The 10,977-nt window shown below is 38.1% G+C and overlaps 1 protein-coding gene across 1 annotated transcript in view; it reads right to left on the bottom strand.

Moving 5' to 3' along the window:
• Positions 1-5,803, bottom strand: part of LOC118161155 (mediator of RNA polymerase II transcription subunit 1-like) — a 14,819-nt gene extending 9,016 nt beyond the window's left edge. Inside the window, exons 1-6 of the mRNA XM_035316222.1 lie at positions 5,781-5,803; positions 5,013-5,116; positions 3,825-3,909; positions 3,431-3,485; positions 2,833-2,965; positions 1,732-1,760 (exon numbers count right to left, since the gene is read on the bottom strand). Coding sequence (XP_035172113.1) covers positions 1,732-1,760; positions 2,833-2,965; positions 3,431-3,485; positions 3,825-3,909; positions 5,013-5,111 — 401 coding nt within the window. The 5' untranslated portion in view covers positions 5,112-5,116; positions 5,781-5,803. The remainder of the gene's footprint in view (positions 1-1,731; positions 1,761-2,832; positions 2,966-3,430; positions 3,486-3,824; positions 3,910-5,012; positions 5,117-5,780) is intronic.
• Between the last annotated feature and the right edge of the window lie 5,174 nt (positions 5,804-10,977).

Here is a 10,977-nt window from a genome sequence, read left to right as displayed (position 1 = left end):
AAAAAAAAAAAAATCAAAAGAGATGCATAAGTTTGTTAAGGAATAGTTCAAACTGCTCAAATTACAGAATTCCTCCAGGTTCTGCCTAGCTGGTTAGATACTGCTGTGACAGCATGGGCTTACGCCCCACGTGTTTACTCATCTGCTTAAATGGATTCTGCATGCTCTGCTGAGCTCCCGGTGCTGCAGTCACACAGAGCCCTGTGCTCAGGTCAGCTCTGCTTTCAGTACAGGTATGGCTGCAGTGCGGGTCAGCAGACAGACCAAATAAACCTACCTGGACTTTCACATTGGGACAAATTCCCTCCACACATAAACCTAAGCAAGTCACTCTGCTTTACCCGTGACTCTTTCCAACTGGAAGAGTGGGGAAGCAGGGCAAAGGGAAGGAGGCAGGCATGTAGGTACAGGCACATGCACAGTGCCAGCATGTGCATTAGGCATACTTCCTCAGGAGTTCGTAGTTACTTTGAGACTCCCATGAAAGATAACACATACAACAGACTGCCTTAGGACCAACTGAAATACTACACCAGGAGGTATAGAAGTGATACTTGTACTATATGCCATACCATAATTAAAACAGGAAGGCAGGTAAGTGGTACCCATAGTACCAACAGTAACTATCTACCACCACTCAGAGAAAAACTGCTAGTAGTTAACACTTATCAGAGCCTAAAACCTACAAAAATGCAAGTTAAACCTCTAAGACTTAACTGTTTATACATATAAATCTAATATAACTTCATTTAAAAGGAAAGACAGGACTGGAAAAAATGATTATGCATTACAGGCCCACATAAAAGAGTTGAAATATGCAAGATCAATTATTATTCTTTCCTCTTTTTATTTTCTCTTTCAATTGTTGGAGTTAAACAAGGCATTTAAATAATTCAGTTTCTTAAATATGCTCATTATAGTAAACCTGGAAGCTTGATAAGATTGACTGGTGAACTTCTAATTGGACTCATATGGTGGAGGTCTGATTTGGAACTGCAACTGTTCAGACAGAGCAAAATGTGGTAATAATAAAATCAACACGTGGGAAGAAAGACAGTTCATGTATTATCACCTTGCTTTTGTTGCTGTGACAGAAGCCTGGAGAATGTGTAGTTAAGACATTTGCATGAGGCCAACACAAAGGATATTTCATATTTGATGGAAGGAGAAGGGGAAAAGTACTATATTATTTGAATTTGTAAATCTGCCAGTTTTGAGCTGCCTCATTAGTCCGTTTCCAAAACTATGGGTTCAAGTAGTTGTGTAATTCTTGCAGACAACAGAAACAATAGTATTCAAAGTCTGCGTTCAACTGGCAGCTACAGTCAATGCACTGGGAACTACTCTTTGCCCACCGCTGCTCATAGAAGCAAATGGAATTTAGCTGTCTTCAATGAAATGATGTAAGATATAAGTGATGTCTTCAGTACCTTTTCAAAATTATGTTTTATTCTTGAAGGTGCAAATTGGAAGCAAGTAATGAGGATAACAATAACCACCAACCTTCCAGAGTGGAGCACTGAGGACAACTCCCCACATAAAATCCAAAAAAGTGTCAGTCTGTTGTTTTCTGGACTCCTATTATTGTTTCCCCATTCTTGCACTGTTTTTTTTGTTTGTTTGTGTTATTGCACTTAGACTATTCTGTCCTTGACTTCTCCACAGCACTCAGAGAAACAAGACTCAGGAATTCCTTTGCTTTCACAAGAGATTCTGCAAATGATTTTTTACCTTAGATGCTCCACCAAGTCATCACAAATCTAGGGGAACAGGAGAGAACAGTTTAATGTTTCTTACCATCATGTATGAAACATCTCTCAAGAATACTTCAATAGTAATGATAAGATTAGCTATTAGTTTAAAAATAATGAGCATCTTTAATCAATAACATGATGTTAGTTTAAAAATACATTAATATAATAACTACAAGAACAAAGGCTCCAAGGAGAGCATATAATTAGCACAAACAGTTTGTTGATATATTTATTCCAGAAAAAAAAAAAAAAAAAAAAAAAAAAAAAAAAAAAGCATCTTTGCCAGTTTTTCTTTTATTATCAGTTACTGTGCTAAAATCCTCTGGCTACGCATTTTCTTCCTAATAATATTGTCCAGCACTGATTTATTATCAATAAAATTCCAAACTGTTAGGTTAATTTGAAGTTAATTTAGTTCATCTTTTCATTTGCAGGCATCCCAGGAATTTCAAGTTTTTCTCTTTAACCAGCACCAATTGTTTAACCAACTGTTTTAACTTTGATCCAAATGATCATTTGTAACTTCAGACAACTACTGAACATGGCATATGAACTGCAGAGTGATATTTTGCCAATATTTTAGTGATAACTTTTGCAAGAAAAAAAAAAAAAAAAAAAAAAAAGGAGATCCTCATTAGCAGGAATGAACATACTTGTAAAGACGGAAGAAAGAAAAACAGAAGCTCTGGTAACAGCTCCAGGGCATCCAAAGACATGTCCACTGGGAACATATAGGGCACTACATCTTGGTAGGAAAGTATTTTAAGACCTGTAATTTACTCCATGTTTATACCATCAAGTATGAGAATACAAATATTTATGCAGGGTACAACAAACTTCCTACAAGTTGGGCATGTCAGCTGAGTTTTATCTGAACTTTTAGAAATGCAGTACTTAATATCTGTAGCAAGTTGTTAGTTTAGGTGAGATATCCAGGTGCCTGAAGAGGCATCTGGTGTCATGCAGAGGCTAGCAGGTGTGACAAGACCAAAAGACAGCTGAAGACTTTCTACAGATGGCAGCTGGAGGCCAGGTGGGAAACTACAGGGAGGTGACAGACAGAGAAAATTAACTTTACCACAGGAGCCTCTCCAAGGTGAGCCAACTTTGCATCTATCACATTTCCATCCTTCTCCAGTTGCACTTCAATATAAAACATGTCTGATGTTATGTAGCAGGTAGTCCCACTGGGGCTAACATGAGAATTAAGCCTAAGGAGAGAGTTCAAAAAAAAAAAAAAAAAAGAAAAAGAAAAAGAAAAAAGTTTGTGTATCTAAAAGTTCTGTCACATGAAGAAAGGAAATGAGCATAGTTTACTTGGTCATGGGAAGAGACACCAGGGATGCTTCAAAAATAACTCTTCCTTGGCTCAGATTCTAAAAACTATCCAACTAGGCAATATAACCTTGCTCTGTTCTTTGCATTATTATGTCAGTTTGCTGAAAACTATTTACTTCGGTCCGCAGCTTTGGGACCTAGACATGAATGCCCTCTCTTCACCCAGCAACCTTCTCCATAACAGGCTAATCAAAAGCAGCAGCTATGTCCACTCCAAGTAATACACCCCAGTAAAATACCATGCAACAAAAATACTGTTGACAAGTCATCCAGAGCGTGTTCCTGAACGGACTTGGGGGCATGCTTGCTCATTTGCATTTATTCATAAACAAACTTACCCTTTTTGTCTGGATAAAGATTGCAATCTGTTCATCACAGAAAACAAAGATTTAGCTGTAAGAAGGGAAACATTATTTAATTAGGCTGCAATGATCAAGAAGGAGAAATGCTTTAAAGGGAATGCTTTAGGTAATAAAAAATAATATCTCTTGCATGACATCTTGTTATTAATGAAAGTATGATTAATGAGTGCTGTGCTGGGTAGAACTTATCAGACTTTGAGAGAAGCTGTAACCTGAAGGCTTAACCTGAAGATGAGTCAAAAGTCTCGTATCATATCCACTTCTGTGTTTGTACATTTGGCCCCAACATGCAGAACATCACCAGTAGAAAGTAGACAGTTTTCATAGAATATTAAACAAACACTCTTGGAGATATCTGATAGCTTGTTACCATTTAATGTCCTTTGTATCTTCTCCATGCACAAGAGCATTGGACTATCTGGATCGTTACCGACAGGACATCGAAGTGGCTTATCCTAGCATATTTATGAAAACAAAAGACAGAGAAAGACCCCTTAAGTTACCAGCCAAAGAGGAATATCAACTGCCTATAGGGTACAGAACGCTGATGCCCAGCCCAATAAAACAGTACATGTTTCTTTTTGTCAGACACAGAGGTGAGCTATGCTTGTAGCTCTCTCTTTAGTGCTTGTAGCACTGAATGGATTTGTGAAGACCCTATTGTGCAGTAATTACATACTAGAGGCCTTTGGTGCAGAAAGCAGCTTTCCATTCCCTTTGCTTTTAGGCTGAACACAGGCTGTCTCCTGATGTGAGCTGTTTTACCATGCTACTAGGGATCAACTAAGAAAATATGTAGGTTTACACTTTAGGAGAAATCTGAAAACAAGAGATCAGTAAGCACCATAGGCGTCCTTGGTTAGAGTCAGGGTGTAAGTTCTAGCTGAAGACGATATAAACTTCAGTGTTAAGTAATCTCCAAGTTTCTCCACTAGTTCTTGTCTGAAAACTCCTCATACTTCACAATTAATTTACCAAAGAACAGTCACTACTGAAAAGCTTTCAACACTCATCATTTTCAGAGGAACACTTTAGTTAAGCATTAAAAAGAGAAGCATGGAAACAAGTGTGACTTTTAAAATTAAGCTCATAGCACTTGTGCTAAACTGCCTTTTACAAAGATGACTCTATATATAATTATCCACTGATTATATATAAAGCCAAAAGAAGGACAGGAGGCATGGACTAACTTCAGTATATCACAAAGAGATTCCAAATGGCATCTTAAGCACATCAGGACAGTGTCTGAAAAAGCATTCTTATGGTAAGAAATAGGCTTTACTCAGTATGAATATGCTAGTGATAATGAATAGAAACAACCTGAAGTATCAGGCAATCAGTACTAACCCCAGAAGAGTTATAATGCAAGAAACAATTACTGAAGTATTAAAACAATGCAAGAAACTTTTTCATCACTGTTGTAAGAAAAATCAGAAGGCAGCCTTTAATAGGCACTGATTTATTTATTTTTATTGTTATTTTTCTAAGCTAAACAGTCTTTGAAACCAACTTGGCAACTTGCTCTTAGATATTCTCTCACCTAACCTGAGATTCTTACCATGCAAAAATGGACAAGTTTCAGAGTTTCAGTCCATGGTTTTTGTTGATATTTTAGATACAACTGTTCCATTAAAGCATTTGTAGAGGTAACTGTCATAGCACCTGAAAAATATCATAGAATCATAAATAACGTTCTAAATATAATCCCATCTACTTGTATTGGCAACTGGAAAAGTTGGAGGAGGAAAAAATATAAAACTTGCTAAGATTAATGGTGTTACGCTTCAGAAGAGAAGGCAGGAAAAAATGTTTTAGATGAATTTTGCATATAAATTTCTAATTTTTCTAAGACTTCCATCAGAAAAAAATAACGAGGGGAGAGTGTATAGGCAGATAATATTAAATACAGAGATGCTGCCAGATCTTCAAGTTGTTCAACAGCTATGCTTTCTTTATCTATGCATGATCTCACATGCGCATTCCTAATAAATAAGGCGAAGTCAAGTTCCTGATGCACAGGCAGGGAGACTTGAGAGTGATCAGCCAGAGGAAATCAAGTCCATGCAACATGCCTCACACCATGCTCTGCCCCTTAGCACCAGAAGAACCATTGCAAGGTTCTTTTTTGACCTAGGTGGCACAAGAACTACAGACAACTGTCCCCTCTGAAGCAGCCTAGGAGAGGAACCCCTACATCCATTGCATACACCAAGAGAGGAGGGTGAGTGAGGCCTAGCAGCACCTCCCTCCTGCTGAGGAAGCAAAAACCACAGTCCCTTAGAAAGGTCATCTCAAAGCCAACCAGAGGAAGGGAAAATAGCAGAACCAACTAGCTTTTCCAAGCACCCCCACCAGGGGTGCGCTCCCACTCACTTATGCCTTAATGCCTGCAGGAGAGCAGCAGCTGTAAACTACCCTGGACCTCCATCTACACCACAAGAAACCAAGGCTCCTACTTGTAGCACCTGCACCAGAGCACTCACAGGTGCTTTGTAAGGCAGGAAGCTTGCTCCCTCCCAATATGGGTTCTCAGGGATTAGTGTTTGAATGAAAGAAGCTTTATAAGCACACCAGTATCACCTCTGCTAATGTTTTAGAAGGGGTGAGATGCCCTGTCAGTAATGCTCTTCAACATCTCAGTCCTAAGGAGAAGACAGAATATCTGTCCCCATCTTTTCAGAACATGCAGCAGTCTCAGGGAAATATTTAACTAAAATACAGGCAGAGGTACGATAGCAAAATTCAATCAGCAAGGTAGGGAAGTGTCCCAAAAGGGAGCTTTCAGACTAGCTCAGGGCTGTGAGGGGAAAAAAATTACTATGATTTTCTATAATGTTTTTTCTTTTGTGACCACCTCCTGTGGCTACTTTCTTTGTACACAGGTATCAATGTACAATGGCCAGGTTAAATCCTGGGACTTTGTACAGGCACTACCTTTAAACTTGGTCACTGGTATGTTTCCTATGTAAGCCCCATGTGGGCAGTCTTTCAAGCTGTTTTACAGCATGCTTTCTGTTTTCAGCTGTGTCACCAGTCATGCTGCAGTGCCTGAGACAGTCGCATAAGATGTAAAGGAGATTACAGAGAAAACTATGCACAGACCTAGGAATCCCAGGAGAGTTACAAGGTATGTGCAAAAAAGAAGGTATTTGTTTACAAACGGAAGGGTGTCAAACATACAACTTACGGAAAGTCTATGCAGCTGAAAGAATTAAATATTTTAGCATTTCAGCTTTTACAAAGGAGGTGAAAGGTGATTAAGTAAATTGATGATGTAATTGCACACTTGTGGTAGATTTCACATCCCTAAAATTAACCTGGCTTATGCTTTCACATATTCATTTGTTTTTAAACTGATGCTAGAAGTGGCAGCAGGTATAATCATGAGCTTTACCTGTGATGTGGCACGTCCATTTAATGTTGTTCTTATCATCTTTAGAGAGGCATTTTAGTTTAGTTTTGTTTGAAAATTGTATCAAAATATTTTCTGCTAAGGCAAGGTCATGTATTACAGCCCATGTAAAATAAGCAGGTTGCCTCAGTCCCAGTCATGTGAATGCGTGTGTGCACGTGACATACCACAACTTGGTAGTATTTCGTATTTTAGGGGTTGTTTTCATAACCAGTTCCAGAACTTACTGAAGTCTCTGTGAATGCGACAATGACTCCAGCTGTCCTGTGAACTAACAAGGGGTTGAAGTTTAAGTATTCACAGTCCAGCATGGTTGATAAGCCTAAAATTCACTTCACTTTTTAGGTACTGAATATTTTTTCTATTGTGCTCAGATGTATATATTTAGATAGATGAACTGAAATTGCTTTGTCCAGATAAGGGATAGTGCCAGTTTTTCATAACAAGACTAAGATTCCAAGACAAGTAGTAGCCTTCCTACCTATATAAAACTGTAACATTGACTGAAATCATACATGAGAAATATCAGCCTAAGTACTGTCAGAAAGTTCCTCCCATCAAGGTGTTGTTCCAGTATTCAGAACTGTTATATCAAGTTTCCACGCTCCAGAGAAGAGTTAAGTGTTAAATAATTTAAAATGTTCTAATTATAGCATCTCACAGCTATTAGATACACTAATCTTTAACTGGGTCAGTTCATATATATATATATATATATATATATATATATAGCAATTGGCTAAGCATTGTTATCAGAGTACAAGATAAGAGGAATTTCCACATGAATCCCATGTGCCTACCTCTTTTAGATTACTCTCTGTTTGTGTGTTCAGCAAAAATTGTATCTGAAAGAAACTTTACTATGCACAGTTACAAAATAAGTTTTCCCCAGATAAATTTTTCTCTTACTCTCAAAAAATTAGAGGTGATATGATCCCCTTTGGAAAGGTTAAAACTGTTATGTTTCCTTAGAGACCTCTTAAGAAATTCATTATTATTACCACTTTGTTTATTTTTGTCATTTGCTTTCTGCATCTTGCTAAATTCCTGACTCAGTAATATGCTTGTGTACCGGGTCTGGCTGGGATGTTAACTTTCCCTGCTGCAGCCCATACAGTGCTGCACTCTGCACTTGTAGCTAGAACAGCAGTGGTATCACACCAGTGTTGTGTCTGCTGCTGAGAAGTGCTGGCACAGCATCAGGACTCTCTCTAACCCTCCTAGGGGGTGGGCAAAAAAGTCAGAAAGAAACATCCCCAGGGCAGCTGACCTAAACCAACCAAAGGGATATTCCATACCATATGATGTCACACTCGGCAATAAAAGGTGGAAAAAGGAAGAAGAGGGGAGGGGTGGACTCTCATTGCAAAAACATCTGTCCTCCTCCCAAACACCAGCTACGTGCGTTGAGGCCCTGTTTCAAGGACGTGGTCAAGCATCACTCATTTGTGGGAAGTAGGGAGTAATTTCTTTCCTCTGCACTTCCACATAGCCTTTACTTGTTTTGTTTTGTTATTCCCTTTCCCCCTCCCTCTTCCCCCTTCCCTTTTTTCCCTTTTGTTGAAATGTTTAATTAATAATAATATTTTCTTAATAATATTTTTCCTCTTTAATTAAATCATCCTTATCTCAACCCGTGAGTTGTTCTTTCCTTTACTTCTTCCCCTCCTCATCTGAGGAGGGGGAGTGAGAGAGCAGTTGTGATGTTCAGCTGCCTAGCATGGTAAAACCACCACAGCTTGACAGTGCACACTATGGGAACGTTGTGATTCATGTGAAAAATAACATTTTCTGTAATTTCATATGTCTTCCATTTCTGTTTAGTTTTTCATTTCATTGGTAATCTGTTTTTCTAAAAATAAATAAATAAATAAAAAAGGCCTGATGGATTTTCAAGTCATTCCTGCATAAATTCAAGTTAACTACTTGTTTCATTAACAATACTGTAGTCTTATTACAGAACAAGGGAAAGCTTTGCATACTGGTGATACTTTTCAATGCCAACAGTTTAGAAGATATTCTGTGAATTCAGTATTCAGTGCAACTTGCTTTTTGTGTTTTTTGTTGATTTTGTGTTTGTTTCATTTTGTTGTTGTTTTGTTGTTTTTGTTTGTTTGGGGGAGGGTACTTTTTCTATTAATCTTACATCCAGTGATCTCTTTTTTTTCTCCTCTGAAGAGTAAAAATCAAAATAAATCACCAGCAATATCTTCACTGGTCTGCTTCCAGCACTTTCTTGGAATTGCATCTTTCCAGAAGCCCTCAGCTGAACTGTAGCTGAAAACAGCAGCTCCCTAACAGCCTTCAGTAAGTCAAAATACAGAACTGGGGTCTGGGACAGTGAGTGAAAATCAGTGGTTCCAGTTAGAACTACAAGATGTATAAAAGGTGTTGTTGCTGTGATTATCTGAATTGATGATTGGTCAGGAGATCAGAGGTAATGTGTTCTTTCACAAAGTGCCATGGGATTTTAGAGTGATCAGTAGTGATACAGCTATAAAATCAGCATGTAAGTGGAACATGAGTAAGAGTTTATAAAAAGTGATGATGTATTCAAACAATTCTTTTATCTGTCCTGGCTGATCTTCCATCCAAGGTTAGCTAAATCCAATGCTGCTTAGCTTTTATGAACCAACAAGTTCTAGCCTAGTTTAATATGGCCAATAGGTTAAGGCTTTACAATCCATAAATACTATGACATGCTTTTTCATGTTACCTTAACGCTCTACATCATTTCCACAGTTATGGAGTATTTTGTTCCGGAGAGTAACATCAGAATAGTGGTATCTGCATTTATTTTACTACAGCCATAGAGACCAACCCAGTTCTACTTCACAACTTACTAAATAGCACTTCTGGCACTGTAGTCCAAAGCATTTAACACTGACAAGCTTTGATGATTTCCTCCTCTTTCACTGAAAGTGATTAAGATCCTCTAATGCCAAAAGCTGTATAGACAGAGATTAAAAAAAAATAGGTTCATAGCAAATAGTCATGTATGTAAAAATGCACTGATGCTGACAGTGCATATCTTTTCCTCAGAGCATAGTGGAGATATGGCTAACGTTTGATTTCTGATGGATGTTAGCATTATACTCCCCAAGTGTTCATTTTCTGAGTCGTTTCCCAAAAGTACTAGGGACACACAACTTAAATTAACCTCATGACTGGATGTTGGAGGGCTGGCTTCACATGCACACATTTTTCATTTACAGGGTTTCATAGGGCAGCATAACTGGCAATCATAACTGGACATTCTTTGCTCAACCCACATGTCTCATCTTTCTAAGATTCTTCTGATCATTTTTATAACTAAAAGCAGATGTTGCACCATCATTCGAGTTCTTTGGTGATCAGAGCTGAAATCAGTGGAACCATGAACTTTTCCAGCTTCCCTTTAAAATAGAGACAACGTGCATTTAAAGGGCGTATAACCCACATACTCTGTGAATATCAGTAATAATTATGATATGTTGAAGTTCCACATTAAAAATGTTACTGTTGTAAGGAGAAAAGGGGGACGAATGAGAGATAAGAGTTAGCTGAGGAGCTGAAAATAATGGAACTCCATTGAGAAAGTAATTGAGGTAGAGAAGAGATGAAATAGAGAAAGACGGGAAAACTGCGCTTAAACGAGCTTTCTACCAGTATGTCTCAAAGCTCAGGAGATCAGCTTACTTATCTTGTTCTTCCAGATAAGGAAGCAGAGAGCTGGGGAGAGAAGGTAACCACTGAAGTTTGACGCAGCAGCAGAAGTAGCAACCAAATCGCAGCTTACCTGACTCCACCATAACACATCCCCAACAGAAGTAAGGAGGAAGCATTCAAAGGAGAAAAGAAAAATTGGGAAAGAGACTAGCGAAACACGAGAGGAAAAACTGTGAAAACATAAAAACTATGAAAAAGCAAAAGTATGAAAAAAGGGAGCAAGAGAAAAGGATATGGAAAGCAGAAAAGATATAAAATGGAAAAGATGGGAGAAATTGATATAGACAACTCTAAGATTGGAAAAATAAATTACAATGGTTTTATGTTATTCTCATGACAGAAGTGTGAAATTACTTCAGGTCTACTTTGGGCTATTTTGAATCAATACTGGTTTGGATGTGAT

Source organism: Oxyura jamaicensis, chromosome 2, assembly GCF_011077185.1.
Source record: "Oxyura jamaicensis isolate SHBP4307 breed ruddy duck chromosome 2, BPBGC_Ojam_1.0, whole genome shotgun sequence".
NCBI classification, from domain to species: domain Eukaryota; kingdom Metazoa; phylum Chordata; class Aves; order Anseriformes; family Anatidae; genus Oxyura; species Oxyura jamaicensis.
This window is presented reverse-complemented; position numbering and strand designations above follow the sequence as displayed.